This window comes from Amblyraja radiata, chromosome 39 (assembly GCF_010909765.2).
Source record: "Amblyraja radiata isolate CabotCenter1 chromosome 39, sAmbRad1.1.pri, whole genome shotgun sequence".
Classification (NCBI taxonomy): domain Eukaryota; kingdom Metazoa; phylum Chordata; class Chondrichthyes; order Rajiformes; family Rajidae; genus Amblyraja; species Amblyraja radiata.
In genome coordinates, this window is record NC_045994.1 from 4,773,646 (window position 1) to 4,789,525 (window position 15,880).

General features: G+C 49.0%; 1 protein-coding gene across 25 annotated transcripts in view; it reads left to right on the forward strand.

The window, feature by feature from the left end:
- Positions 1-15,880, forward strand: part of LOC116967405 (calcium/calmodulin-dependent protein kinase type II subunit beta) — a 263,340-nt gene that overhangs the window by 63,073 nt on the left and 184,387 nt on the right. For all 25 annotated transcript variants that reach the window (XM_033013933.1, XM_033013946.1, XM_033013947.1 and 22 more), the window contains exon 2: positions 5,014-5,073. In XM_033013933.1, the coding sequence (XP_032869824.1) occupies positions 5,014-5,073 (60 nt within the window). The remainder of the gene's footprint in view (positions 1-5,013; positions 5,074-15,880) is intronic.

Below are 15,880 nucleotides of genomic sequence, written 5' to 3' on the forward strand. Positions count from 1 at the left end.
TTTATTATGATTTTCAGCTAAGATTATCAATCTTCAGGAGTTTTGCTTATAATATACAATACAGGGACCTCGTGTTTCACTTTCTTTTTACTTGCCGTATGCGTTTTTGAAACAGCGTGAAGATAGACACAAAAAGCTGGAGTAACTCAGCGGGTCAGGCAGCATCTCTGGGGAAAAGGAATCGGTAACGTTTCGGGTCGAGACCCTTCTTCAGACTGAGAGTCAGGGGAGAGCCTACTGAAATTGCATGCTTGTTCCATTAAAACCAAAGCTTGATTTATGCACTGGTAATTTTTGGAATAATGCTCCCAAATTTACTGCTGACAGCTGAGTTACTCCAGCTTTTTGTGTCTATCTTACGAGAACGTGAATGCCTTGCTTTCTCAAATAGAACGGGGATAGTGGCTGGAATAATGATGTCCCTCAGCAATCTTGAATGCAGAATTCTGTGGTGTATTGTGGCCTTTGGTGAATTTTAGTTTTAGAGGTTCAGTACGGAAACAGGCCCTTCGGCCCACCGAGTCCATGCCGACCATCCATCACCCATTCCCACGCGGTCACAGGGAGAACGTGCAAACTCATACTCAGGCAGCATCCGAGGACAGGATCGAACCAGGAACTCTGGCGCTGCGAGGCTTGCTACTACAACACGGCACTCGGAGATCAAATATCTTTCTCAGCATACCGTAACTCAGCATTATTCAAGTTATTGTCTTTATCATGTATCTGTACACTGTGAATGACTCGATTGTAATTATGTAATTGAGGCGGCACAGCGGTAGAGTTGCTGCCACACAGCGCCAGAGGCCCGGGTTCGATCGTGACTATGTGTGCGGACTCGGTGGGCTGAAGGGCCTGTTTCCGCGTTGTATTTCTAAAACTAAAACAAAAAAAACCTTTTCGCTGTACCTTGGTACACGTGACAATAAACTAAACTAAACTCGCTGTCAACCACGGACATGCATGGATGTGAAAAGATTGGCTCACGGTGCCATTAAACTGCTTTAAAAAAAAATCCTTTGAGGCTTTTTAAATGCAATACAGCAGGATGAGTTGAGAGTGTTTGACTTCCGATCCCCCAGTGTGCAGTGACGTCAGCCTGCAGGGCGAAGGCAGCCCGGAATCTTAATGGGGCAGCACTCTGAGACCTGTTTGCTGCATGGCAGTACCTGGCGGTGTGGACTCATGCCATCCACACCGGTACTGCCCCTCCACATCCACCTTCAGACGACTGAAAACCTCCTCATTGTACTCTCCAGCGGCTCTGCTCAAAATGGGGCATGTGGAAAAAGCACATTGAAAATCAAAGGAGAAATCAGTAGTGACGTGGAGGGAAGAGCAGTCTCAGTGGGATTTCACGGCGAATACATTAGTTTAGTTTAGAGATACAGAGCGGAAACAGGCCCTTCAGCGCACCAAGTCCACGACGACCAGCGATCCCCGCACGCTAGCACTAGCTGTGTGGCTCTATGACTCTACGGTGCTAGTTTTGCAGAGACCTGGCCCTTGAGTTTGTTTGGTGAGGTTTGATACTGCCTTTGGTCATGGGCTCTGTTTTGGTGGACGATGAGATGGGGATTCAGAGAGGGTAAGAGCAGAGGAGAAGTGGCAAATTGTTGTTCCTTAAATGCCCCTAATGTGTACGGTGGGGGGACGTAGAACTGGTGTAAAGGGTTGATTGTTGGTCAGTGTGGACTCAGTGGGCCGAAGGGCCTGTTTCCATGCTGTATCTCTAACTTAAACTCAATTAAACGAAACAAAATGCATTGTTTAAGAAAGAACTGCAGATGCTGGAGAAATCGAAGGTAGACAAAAATGCTGGAGAAACTCAGCGAGTGAGGCAGCATCTATGGAGCGAAGGAATAGGTGACATTTCGGGTCGAGACCCTTCTTCCCAAACAAAATGGTCAGATGTTAGGATGCACACTCTGTCTGTCGATGGTCATCCACTGAGCCACCTCTCTTCCCTCCACAGCCTTGTGTATTCTCTGGCTCAATGATAGGTGCAGGGCAATGTTTTTAACAGAGAGTGGTGAGTGCCGGGGGTGGGGGAAGATACAACACAGGAGTATAAGAGGCTTTAGATAGGGGCATGCAGGGAATGGAGAAACATGGATAATGGGCAGACATAGGATAGGTATAGCCACCAAAGTCCGATCAAGGATAGTCCGAGGGTCACCAATGAAGTAGATAGTAGTTCAACACTGCTCTCTGGTTGTGGTAGGATGATTCAGTTGCCTGATAATAGCTGGGTAGAAGCTGTCCCTGAATCTGGAGGTGTACGTTTTCACACTTCTACACCTTGTGCCTGATGGGAATGGGGAGAGGAGGGAGTGACCAGGGTGCGACTCGTCCTTGGTTATGCTGCTGGCCTTGCCGAGGCAGCGTGAGGTATAAGTGGAGTCAATGGAAGGGAAGTTGGTTTGTGTGACGGTCTGGGCTGCGTCCACAATTCGCTGCAATTTCTTGCGCTCTTGGATGGAGCTGTTCTCAAACCAAGCTGTGATGCATCCCGATAAAATGCTTTCTACGGTGAGATTTGTCGGGGACATGCCGAACTTCCTAAGCCTTCTGAGGTCGTAGAGGTGTTGTTGGTTGTTGCTTCAATGTGGGTGATCCAGGAGTGGCCAAGTTGTTGGTGATCTTGACATCTCGGTGTTTGAAGTTTTCTACTTCGGTGCCGTCAATGCAAACTCTGACGCCGTTAATACCACCTGATCCAGGCATCATTCTGGTAAACCTTGTCTGCGCTCGCACATGTACACACATGCACCTAGATGCATGTAAACAAACCAACATGAACATGGAGCTTAGAGCATGGAACAGGATAGCACAGGAGCGGGCACCTTGGACCACAGTGTTTGTGCAAAAGATTATGCCAGGTTCAACCAATCCCATCTGACTGATCCCTCCATTCCCTGCATATCCATGTGCCTATCTAAAAGCTTCTGAAACACCACTGTCATACCTGCCTTCATCACCACTCCAGACAATTCCTGTACAAATGAGCATGCATGTTCAGAGCTCGCAGGAGGCCCATGTTTTGTGGGGTAGAGAGGGCACGACGCCAACAGCACCCGCTGAGTCCCTGCTGCTCAATAAACTTCACCTAAACAGGTTCCTGGCAAAGCCGCCGCCCAACCCAGCCAGATCCGGCAGTGGGCTGCTGCAAACTCACCATGTTTACTGATGTCAATATTTATTTAAACCCCCCTGCACCCCTCTCACAACTTCACACTTCCTCCCTCAGCCCCAAGTGGGAGTTTTATGAAAAGATTGAAAAGACAGTGGTGTTCAAGTAATCGCAGTGTTCAGTCAGTTTTAGTTTTAGAGATAGGGCGTGGAAACTGGCCCTTCAGCCCATCTAGATTCATACAACACACCAACTGGCCTTTCAGCCCATCTAGATTCATACAACACACAAACTGCCCCTTCAGCCCATCTAGACTCATACAACACAAACAGGCCAATCAGCCCAACTTGTCTATGCCGAGCAAGATGCCCGCATTTGATCCCCATCCTTAACTGAAGGAAGATTGACTGAAAAAAACAGCATGGAAACAGGTCCTTTAGCCCACCGAATTAATCCATGTTGACCGCCGATAGTCTGAAGAAGGGTCTCGACCCAAAACATCACCCATTCCTTCTCTCCAGAGATGCTGCCTGTCCCGCTGAGTTACTCCAGCACTTTGTGTCTACCTGTTCACACTAGTTCTACGTTATCCCACTTTTTCATCCACTCCAAATACACTAGGGGGCAATTTGCAGAGGAACAATTAACGTACAAACCCGCACGTCTTTGGGATGTGGGAGGAAGCCGGAGCACTGGAGGAAACCCACGCAGTCCTGGGGAGAACTCGCGCTCTCCACAGCACCCGAGGTCAGGATCGAACCTGGGTCTCTGGTGCTCTACCAGTAGTGGCATTGTGCCACCCTCTACACAGTGTTCAGATCTCAAGAAGATCTCGACTCAAAACGTCACCTATTCCTTTTCTCCAGAGATGCTGAGCCACTCCAGCATTTTATGGTTAAGATTAATCCCACTATTAAATGTGAACTGATTTCTTGGCCTGTGCCGAACATGTGTTTCAGTTCAGTTTTAGTTTATTGTCACGTGTAACGAGGTACAGTGAGAAGCTTTGTTGCGTGCTAACCAGTCAGCAGAAAGACTAATACATGATTACAATCGAGCCATTCACAGTGTGCAGATACATGATAAGGGTATAACGTTTAGTGCAAAATAAAGCCAGTAAAGTCTGATTAAAGATAGTCCGAAGATCACCTATGAGGTGGATAGTAGTTCAGGACTGCTCTCTGGTTGTGGTAGGATGGTTCAGTTGCCTGATGACAGCTGGGAAGAACCTATCCCTGAATCTGGAGGTGTGCGTTTTCTGGATCTCTGGAGAACATGGATAGGTGACGTTTCGGGTCAGGGCCCTTCTAAAGGCCCATGCAAAACGTCACCTATCCAATATCTCCAGAGATGTTACCTGACCCGTTGAGTTACTCCAAAAGTTTGTTTCCATCTTTTGTACCTTTCCACTGTCAGCTTCATAAAAAATTGAGTTATCTTGGCCTTAAACGCCTGTTGTCCTGGCGATGGCCCTGGGTCGGAGTTCAGGGGTCGGCCTGGCCTGGCGATGCTGTCGGTGACCTCCACCGCCGCTCCGTGCCGCTGCAGGCTACGTCCGATCCGCGCGCTTGTCCCCACCCTCTGTGGGGCCTCCAGCGGGGCCCAACCCACGTGGTCTCCCCCGGTTGCTGCGGGGCCTCCAGCGGCCCACTCCTCTCCACCCACACCTCGACCCTCGTCTCCCACGGCCACCGCTCCCCTCACATGTGTTGAGACACTTTCCTGAGCTGACCACAGAACATTAGAGCTTCTCCAGGGCACGGGAGGTGAGCCTAGAGTCTGCTCACACGCACCCATCCTCCCACCTCTGTCCGCGGCCGCCATCTTGCTTGTCCTGTATCCGCCCCCTGCTCACCTGTTTGCTCTCACTCTCTCTGCAGATCACCAGAAGTTGGAGCGGGAAGCTCGAATATGTCGACTGTTGAAGCACTCCAATATCGGTGAGTGGCGAACCAGCGGATATGTGTGTTCATGGGCTTGTCTGTGTGCGTGTGCGTGTATGTGTGTGTGTGTGTGTTCATGGGCTTGTGTGTGTGTGTGCGTGGGTGTGTGAGAGTGCACGCGTCTATATGTGTGTCAGCACATACTTGATTGTGCGTGGGTGTGTAGGCATGGATGGGTGTGTGCTCACATGTGATTGTGCATGAGCGTGTGTGTGTGTGGGGTGTGGGTGGGAGAGTATGCATTTGTGTGTGCAGATATGTGTGCAGGCCTGCATATGTGTATTTGTATGTGAGTCTGTGGGTATGTATGGGCGTGTGTGTGAGTGTGCATGTGTTTGTGCATGTGCACGCTTGTGTATGTGTGGGTGCGCGTGTCTGTGTACACGTGAGTGTGCGTACCTGTGTTTGCGTGTGGGTGCATGTGTCTGCGTACATGTGTGTGTGTGCATGTGTGTATACATGCGTATGAGTACATGTGAGTGTGTGTGTATGTGTGAAGATGATACTTTATTGTCACGTGTACCTAGCTAGGTGCAGTGAAAGTCTTTGTGCACACAAGTGTCGCCATAAAGACGCCAACAAAGTTACCTGTGTGTGCGTGTCCGCTTGTGTGTGCCCTTGTGTGTATGTGTGTGCCCGCGTGTGTGTGTGCCCGCGTGTGTGTGTGTGTGCCCGCGTGTATGTGTGTGTGCCCCTGTGTGTGTGCCCGCGTGTGTGTGTGCCCGCGCGTGTGTGTGTGCCCGCGTGTGTGTGTGCCCGCGTGTGTGTGTGTGCCCGTGTGTGTGTGTACGTGTGTGTGTGTGCCCGCGTATGTGTGCGTGTGTGTGTGTGCTTGCCCCCAGTGTGCCACTTTGCCTTCTTGCTGCGGTTGTAACCACATGTAACATTGGTGGAGATTCCTCCATAGCCGTGCCGCATTGTTACTGTGCTGAGTTACGGTGCTCTGCAAACAGCCTGCGCCTCAGTGCGCTGGTGCCAGCACGGCAGGTAGCGCTGTTGCCTCGCACCTCCAGTCCCAGGTTCGATCGTGGCCACCGATGCTGCCTCTGCAGAGTTTGCATGTTCTCCTGTAACCGTGTGATCTTCCATCTACGTCCCAGAGATGGGCAAATGCATGGGCATTTGAAGACAATAGATTGCCCTTGGTGGAGGTGGGCAGTGGAACGTTGATGGCGCTGTGAGAGAGAATCGATGTCCCGGAAATAGGATGGAGGCTGCATGGAATTGGACTGATTGTGATTGCTCTAGGAGCTAGCATACTCGATGGCCAGAATAGCCTCCTCCTATGTCATGGATATCTGAGGTCCTTTATGTGGAGCCAGGTTGGACATGGGGGAGTCCAGAATCAGGGGCCACAGTTTAAGAATAAGGGGTAGGCCATTTAGAACAAAGATGAGGAAAAACGTTTTCACTCAGAGTTGTGATTCTGTGGAATTCTCTGCCTCAGAAGGCAGTGGAGGCCGATTCTCTGGATGCTTTCAAGAGAGAGCTAGACAGGGCTCTTAAAGATAGCGGAGTCAGGGGATATGGGGAGAAGGCAGGAACGGGGTACTGATTGTGGATGATCAGCCATGATCACATTGAATGGCGGTGCTGACTCGAAGGGCCGAATGGCCTACTCCTGCACCTATTGTCTATTGTCTTTGGTATTGCCATCCTGAGATAAAGGCGCTGATTGTCTGTCTATGTGTGCCTCCTATCATTTTATATACTTCCATCAGGTCTCCCCACAACCTCCAGTATTCCAGAGAAAACAATCCAAGTCTGTCCCCTCCCTTGGAGCTGATACCCTCCAATCCAGGCACATTCTGGTAAACCACCTGCACCCTCCACAAAGCCTTCACACCCTTCCTATAATGGGCCGTCCAGAACTGACACTGGGCCTGTACTCGCTGGAGATGAGAAGGATGAGGAGGGTGGGGGACTTTATTAAAACTTACGGAATAGTGAAAGGCCTGGATCGAGTGGATGTGGAGAGGATGTTTCCACCAGTGGGAGAGTCTAGGACCGGAGGCCACAGCCTCAGAATAAAAGGACGTATCTTTAGGAAGGAGAAGTGAGAGGGTGGTGAATCTGTGGAATTAATAGCACAGACGGCTGTAGAGGCTCAGTCAACGGATATTTTTAAGGTAACGATTGATAGATTCTTGATTCGCACGGTTGTCAGGGATTATGAGGAGAAGGCAGGAGAATGGGGTTGAGAGGGAGTGATAGAACAGCCATGATTGAATGGCAGAGTAGACTTGATGGGCTGAATGGCCTAATTCTGCTCCTATCACTTGTGAACATATGAATATGTTCTGCACACAACTAACCTACACTAACGCATCAGTACTTGCCAACAACTAGCAATGGAAGACACAACGTGCTAGAGTAACTCAGCTGGTCAGGCAGCATCTGGAGAACATGGACAGGTGACGTTTTGGGTCAGGCAACTTCTTCAGACAACTCTTTGGGCAATATATGCTGGCCTTCGTAGCCCTGAAAGGTGACTGAGTAGAGAGGTTGTGTTTGGCTGAGAGAGAGGATGGTGAGGAACAGGAACATGGGGAGTGGTGTAGAATGCAGTGAACCGCCTCGAGGAGGAGATGGTGGAACCAGACACATGGGCGATGTTAGTTTGCAGCCTTTTCCCAATCCAGGGCACTGTGCTCCAATTCCCTCAGAGTGCCAAGCCATCTAATTGGACAGGAAACTTGCAGGCTGGACATGTCTGGGAGTTGCAGGCTACTAACTAAATTTCACAAAACGATCGGGAAGGCCTTGAACTACAATGAAGGGGAATATATAGCCTGTGGTTAGAGTCATAGAGTGATACAGTGTGGAAACAGGCTCAACCTGCCCACACCGGCCAACATGTCCCAGCTACACTAGTCCCAGCTGCCGTGCTTGGTCCATATCCCTCCAAACCTGTCCGATCCATGTACCTGTCTAACTGTTTCTTAAACGTTGGCGCACTGAGTCCAGGCTGACCAGCGATCCCCCACACTAAGACTATCCGACACACACTCGGGACGGTTTACAATTTTACCAAAGCCAATTTCACCTACAAACCTGTACGTTTTTAGAATGTGGGAGGAAATCGGAGCTCCCAGAGAAAACTCACCCATCCAGGGGAGAGCGTACAAACTGTGTACAGATGATGCCCGTAGTCAGGATCGGACCCAGCTCTCTGGCGCTGTGAGACAGCAACTCTACCACCGTGCCGCTCCACCTAGGGTTAAACTGGAAGAAGGACAACAGAATAGTTCTGTACAGGTAATTGATGGTGCAGGTGACGAGTGCTGGAACACATTATCTGTTGAGTCAGTTCCGCGCGTGGAGTTGGATGACTTGTGAGAGGGGACTTGGACAGGGAATGACTCAGACTGTGCGACATGCTGGAATCTATTATTAAAGATGTGTTAGCAGAGCCTTGTGCAAACAATAACAGGATGACACAGTCAACGTGGATTTATGAAGTCAAATTCGACAGCTCGGTTGAATTTTTTTGTGTGTGAGATTGTGACTGCTCGGATAGATGAGGGTGAATCTGTGTCTATGGGGCACCAGGACTTTCAAAACCCAATGCCCAATCATGGGTGGCACGGTGGCGCAGCGGTAGAGTTGCTGCCTTACAGCACCACAGGCCCGGGTTTGATCCCGACTGCGGGCGCTGTCTGTACAGAGTTTGCACGTTCTCCCCGTGACCTACGAGGGTTTTCCCTGGGTGCTCTGGTGTCCTCGCACACTCCAAAGACGTACAGGTTTGTAGGTTAATTGGCTTGGTATAATTGTAAATTGCAAATGGCAGGAACGGGGTACTGATTGTGGATGATCAGCCATGATCACAGTGAATCTGGGTGCTGGCTCAAAGGGCCGAATGGCCTACTCCTACACCTATTGTCTATTGTCTATTGTCTGTTGTCCCTAGTGTGCGTGGAATAGTGTTAGTGTGCGGGGATCGATGGTCGGTGCGGTCCTTCCAAAATGTCAATGACCACAAAGCTCCAGGGCCGGACGGTATTCCAGGGCGGGCTCTCAGGGCATGCGCTGATCAACTGGCAGAGGTGTTCACCAACATCTTCAACCTCTCCCTGAGTCAGTCTGTGGTTCCAACCCCCTTCAAAGCATCCATCATTGTTCCTGTTCCAAAGAAAGCAATCATCTCCTGTTTAAATGACTACCGTCCTGTCACACTGACACATCATGAAGGGCTTCGAGCGACTAGTCAAAACTCACATCTGCTCCTCTCTCCCTGACACCTTGGACCCTCTTCAGTTTGAGTATAGGCCAAACAGGGCCACGGACGATGCCATCGCCATGGCAACTCACACTGCGCTCACCCACCTGGACAAAGGGAATACATATGTGAGAATGCTCTTCATTGGCTACAGCTCGGCATTCAACACTATCAATCCCTCAAAACTCATCCCCAAGCTCCTTGATCTTGGACTGGAGACCTCCATCTGCGGCTGGATATTCGACTTCCTGACGGGCAGGCCCCAGGTGGTGAGAATCGGCCGCCACACCTCTTCCTCACTGATCCTCAACACAGGTACACCACAGGGCTGTGTGCTCAGTCCTCTCCTGTACTCCCTGTTCACGCACGGCTGTACTGCTAAGCACAGCTCCAACATCATCCTAAAGTTTGCTGACGACACAACCATCCTGGGCCTCATCACAGACAATAATGTGACGGCCTATAGAGAGGAGGTAAAGGCACTAAACAGCTGGTGCCAGGAAAATAAACTCTCTCTCAATGTCAGCAAAACTAAAGAGATGATCGTGGACTACAGGAGACAGCAGGGGAGTGGACACCTCCCCATCCACATCGGTGATGCTGAGGTTGAAAGGGTCAGCAGCTTCAAGTTCCTCGGTGTGCACATCACTGAGGACCTCTCTTGGACACTGCACACGGACACAATAACAAAGAAACCCCGCCTGTGGCTCTTTTTCCTGAGAAGACTGAGGAAGTTTGGCATGAACGCCAGCATCCTCACAAACTTCTACAGTTGCACCATTGAGACTCTGCTGACGGGCTGCATCACAGTCTGGTACGGGAACTGTTCTGCCCACAGCAGCAAATCACTACAGAGACTGGTGAAGGCGGCACAGCACATCACTAGCAACTGTCTCCCGGACATTCAGGACATTTTCCACCGGCGGTGCCTGCGGAAGGCACACAGCATCATCAAGGACCACAGCCACCCAGCACGCAGACTGTTCTCCTTGTTACCGTCAGGCAGACGTGGCTGCAAGTACCACCAGACTTAAGGACAGTTTTTATCATCATGCCATCAGGCTTCTGAACTCATAAACACATCATATATGTTGATTATTTTATTTATTATTGTCTTTTACCTACCAATGTCATTTTAATCTTTTTTAATCTTAATTTTATCCTTGTAATATCATTGCTGATGTGACCCGTTGTCTTGTCAAACACATTTCCTTGACCCTGTGTTAACCTACATATGACAAATAAAACTGAACTAAACTGAACTGATTCGGTGGGCTGAAGGGCCTGTTTCCTCACTGTATCTCTAAACTAAGCTGATGTGCTGCAGAAGATGATGATACTTTATAGTCACATGTACCTATGAACCTCGGTGCAGTGACATACAATCGAGTAACACCGTACTCGTCATAAGCTCAATCATGGTGAAGTACATACGTGCATCGATTGTAGTGTAATAGTAGACTTCAGCGAGCCAGTACACAAAGAGTCGACACTGTTCAGGCGCCAACAAAGTTTCAAAGTTCTTAAGAGTTCGGTCTTATCTTGGCCTTAAAGGCCCGTTGTCATGGCGACCCTAATCCTCTCCATCTTGAAACCATGCCGCCATCTTGAAAATGGCCCTTTGTCTGGCGTCCATGGTAAGCTCAAGGTCCGGCCTTTAATTGTTATGGTCATTGTATATTTTCCCCTTTAATTGTATAGTTTCCCCTTACATTTCACCTCCCAAAGTGCAACACCTCACACTTGCTCGCATTAATCTGCACCTGCCATTTCACCAGCTGATCTTTATCCCGCCGTGTTCTATGACAGCCTTCCTCACAGTTCGTCACCCCAGCAATCTTGGTGTCATCTGCAAACTCACTAATAGCCCTGTCCCATGGTATAAGTTCATTCCAAGAGCTCTCCCGAGTTTAAAAAAAATCAAACTCGTGGTAAGCACGGAGAATGAACGTAGCGGGTACGTCGGAGCTCAGGGACGTCTCTTAGCGGCTCGTACCGCTAACGGCAGGTTCTCGGGACGACTCACTAACTGCAGTTAAGCACGGGAAGACTCGTGAAGATTTTTCAACATGTTGAAAAATGTCCACGAGAGCCCCGAGTACCGATGAGTGGCCATTACCGTAAATCTCCGAGTTCGAATCAGGGCAGAGTTCTTGGAATGAACTCGTACCGTGGGACAGGGATTTAACCAACCCATCTACATTTACGTCCAAGTCAATTATATATATATATATATCATAAACAGCAGTAGTCCCAGCACTTATCCCTACAGAAGATAGACACAAAATGCTGGAGTAACTCAGCGGGACAGGAAGCATCTCTGGAGAGAAGGAATGGATGACGTTTCGGGTCGAGACCCTTCTTCAGATTTAGACTTTGAACCTTAGGGATACAGCACGGAAAGAGGCTCTTCGGTCCACCAAGTCCGCTCCGACCAGCGATTACCCTGTGTACTAGCACTATCCGACACACTTGGGACAATTTACAATTTAACCAAAGCCAATTAACCTACAAATCCGCACGTTTTTGGAGTGTGGGAGGAAACGGGTGCACCCGGAGAAAACTCATGCGATCATGGGGAGAACGTACAAACTCCATACAGACAACACGCGGGATTGAACCCGGATCTCTGGTGCTGTGAGGCAGCAACTCTACCACTGTGCCACTGTGCCTGTTGTAGAAGATGGTGCAAGGGGAGAGAGGGGATGGTGATGGGACGGAGAGGAGGGTAAATGCGACCTGCAGATTCATCATCAGATGTGGCTGCAATGAGTCAACTACAAAATACTGGAGTAACTCAGCGGCACAGGAAGCATGTCAGGAGAATTAGGATGGGTGATGTTTTGGGTCAGAAACCTTCTTCACACTGAACTATGTTCTATGTAAACATTGGTTTGTTTACATGCATTTAGGTGCATGTGTGTGCAGGTGCGTACATTAATTTTGAGTTTATTTGGTCACGTGCATCAAGGTACAGTGATAGCTTTGTTTTACATGCTACCCAAACAGATCAGATAATACTATACATAAATACAAAAGATTGCAGTCAGGCAGTATCTCTGGAGAAAATGGACATGACATTTTGGATCAGGTCCCTTCTTCAGACCGACCTGAAACTTTACTTGTCCATTTTCTCCAGAGATGCTGCCTGACCCGCTGAGTTATTCCAGTATTTTGTGTCTATCTTTGGTATAAACCAGCACCTGCGGTTCCTTTTTATTATATTTACAATCAAGCCAAACTCAAATGCAATAGGTAGATCAAAGGGGAAGATACAGAGTGCAGAATTCCATGCAGAATTGAGCCACGTTGTCACGGAAACGTGGTTCTTGCAGAGACGGTTTCATTTTCTGGTTTGGGAATTTTTATCTGTGGTTGCCTCTTGCCGCCGGCAGCTGTGACCGCCATTGGTGGTGGTGTGAGCAGCAATCTTTCAGCTCACCGCTGGTACTGCCAGGAAGCATCTCACGGGGCGAGCTGCCCGGCTCAGCAGCCTTTGGCCCAGAGTGGAAACAGCAAAGGCTATAGAGGGCACAGCTTTAGGCTCAGGGTGGCACAGCGGTAGAGTTGCACTAGAGACCCGGGTTCGATCCTGCTGCCTGTACGGAGTTTGTGCGTTCTCCCGAGAGGTTTCGTTGGGAGTCCAGGCTGCTTCTCATCGGTTTGAGTTGAGTTTATTGTCACGTGCACCGAGGTACAGTGAAAAGCTGTTGTTGTGCGCTAACCACTGTCGCCCAGCTGGAGTTTTCCTGGCAGACTGTGTCTGTTGACCAACCTGCTAAATTACAGCCTGGTTGAAGTGACTCTTGTGATGTTAGCGGGCGGACTCTTTAAGTATTGCTCTCTCGTTATTTAATTTGTGCTCTTAAATCACTTGAAACAAACGCATTAAGTTCTATCGAGAGCAAAATCCTATGAAACATTAAATGTTGATCTTTGGAACAGTTCTGTCGCGGTTTATAGCTACACTGGTTAACCCTTTAGTTTAAGGTAGATAAAAATGCTGGAGAAACTCAGCGGGTGAGGCAGCATCTATGGAGCGAAGGAATAGGTGACGTTTCGAAACGTCACCTATTTCTTCGCTCCACTGATGCTGCCTCACCCGCTGAGTTTCTCCAGCATTTTTATCTACATTCGATTTTTCCAGCATCTGCAGTTCCATCTTAGCCCTTTAGTTTAATTTAGCGAAACAGCGCAGAAACAGGCCCTTCGGCCCACCGGGTCCGCACCGACTAGCATCCCCACACACTAACGCCATCCCCCACACACATACACACACGAGGGACAATTTACAATTTTACCAAAGCCAATTAACCTATAACCCGCACGTCTTTGGAGTGCGAGGATACCAGAGCACCTGAAGAAAACACCCCGCAGGTCACGGGGAGAACGTACAAATGTACAAACTCCTTAATTAACCTAGTTACAGTTCCACACGTAAGGTCTGATGTTCAAACCAATGGTACTTGCAATGGCGTCTGATCCAGATACGAATATGATTTTATTTCACTGCCTTGCGACAGGGCCAACTACCCATGTAACTGGAGGAACACACAAAGTGCTGGAGTTACTCAGCATCTCTGGGGAACTTGGATAGATGATGTTCTGGGTCTGGATCCTTCTTTGGACCTCACCTGTATCCACCTATCACTTGCCAGGCTTTGTGCCCTCTCTTTCTTCCCCCAATAGAACCATCCCGACCTGAAACGTCATCTATCCACATTCTCCAGACAGATGCTGCCTGACCCACTGAGTTACTCCTGCACTTTGTGTCTGTCTTTGATATAAACCTTCCACACGCCAAAGATGTACAGGTTTATAGGTTAATTGGCTTCGGCAAAATTGTAAATTGTCCTTAGTGTGTAGGATAGTGCTAGTGTACGGGGTGATTGTTGGTTGGCGCAGACTCGATGGGCCAAAGGGCCTGTTTCCACTCTGTATCCCTAAAGTCGAAATGTTTGTGCCGAATATGATGCTAAGTTAAGAGTAGGAGAACATGGAGAGGTGAGGTCTCAGGTGGGGACCCTTCTTCAGGCATTTTCATTGTCTCTGGAACATCAGTGTTAAACTCCAAAGAAGGAATGAGAGAGAAAAGCAGAATGGCTGCAACACACAGGATCGCTGTCAGATCCTCCCGTTTAATTTGTGTTGTTTGTAATTAGGGTTGAGTCCCCTGCGGTGGGAAGATGGTGGGAATCGAGTGGTGATGCTTGTGGAGCGGCTCATGACGAGTGCGACAGGTTCCCGATGTTTGGAACACATAATAACACTGAAGAAACAGCATTTAAATAGCCCACAGTCAAAGCTTCTGCCGTGCACCCATTCTGACAGCACCTCGCCCACACTGATCTCAGCTAAACAAAGCTCAAAGCCCACGAAGCTCATCCTTGCTCAATGTCCCACTAATTTCACCCTGGGATTTGATAAGCAAATTGCCAGATCTATCAGTGGAATCTGATGGCTTAAACCGCCTGGCCTCAATCAAGATGGGATTGTGGAGGTACCACCCGAAAAAGATGAGGAAGTTCATTCTTAAGATTGTTTAAGAAGGAACTGCAGATGCTGGAAAAATCGAAGGTGGACAAAAATGCTGGAGAAACTCAGTGGGTGAGGCAGCATCAATGGAGCGAAGGATTAGTTGACATATCGGGCTGAGATCGAGTCTGAAGAAGAGTCTCGGCCCGAAACGTTGCCTATTTCCTTCGCTCCATAGATGCTGCTGCACCCGCTGAGTTTCTCCAGCATTTTTGTGTATCTTCGATTTTCCAGCATCTGCAGTTCCTTCTTAAACACAGTTAATTCTGAATGTTTTGTTCCTGTTCATGGTGTGCACATTATCTATTGCTATTATTTGGGGTTAGATAAAAGGCATATTTTGTTGAGGAAAGGTTGTCAAAATAGTGTTTTATTCTTTTCAATAACTAATTGGTGAGCGACAGGCTGTTCTGAATGGTGACAGGCTGATTTGAGAGGTTTTTCTTCGTAAACGGCAGCAAAGTATGGCGACTGTGTAGTTGTGGGTTGTGCGAAAGAATTTCACCGTGCTGTGCGTGCATGACGGTAAAGAACCATTAGTACTTCAAAAGGGGAGAGACGTGCTCAAGGGGCTAGGCAGACGAGGGCTCAGTTTACCATCTCCGTTGGTCTCTGGTCCATGGATCGTGTACCCTGAATCGTTGGAATCGTTTCCTTTCAGTGACTGATGTCAAGCCAACGCCACCACTGAGTGCAGTGAGATTGTGGCTTGATGCCAGGGGTGGGCAACCTTGTTCTGCATAGGGGCCTGGACACCTGTCTGTGAGTGGATGGCGGGCCACATCTATCACGTGTACACACAGATCCCGCCCCGGATGGCGGGCATCAAATCACGTGTCAACGGAAGGTAGACAAAAATGCTGGAGAAACTCAGCGGGCGAGGCAGCCTCATGCAATCCTTGCATGTCTCACCCGCTGAGTTTCTCCAGCATTTTTGTCTACCGTTGATTTTTCCAGCATCTGCAGTTCTTTCTTAAACGTGTTCACAGGTGCGCGGCCGTGCCGGCGGCTTTGCGCGGGAGGCGGTTTAGCCAGAGCTCGGCGGGT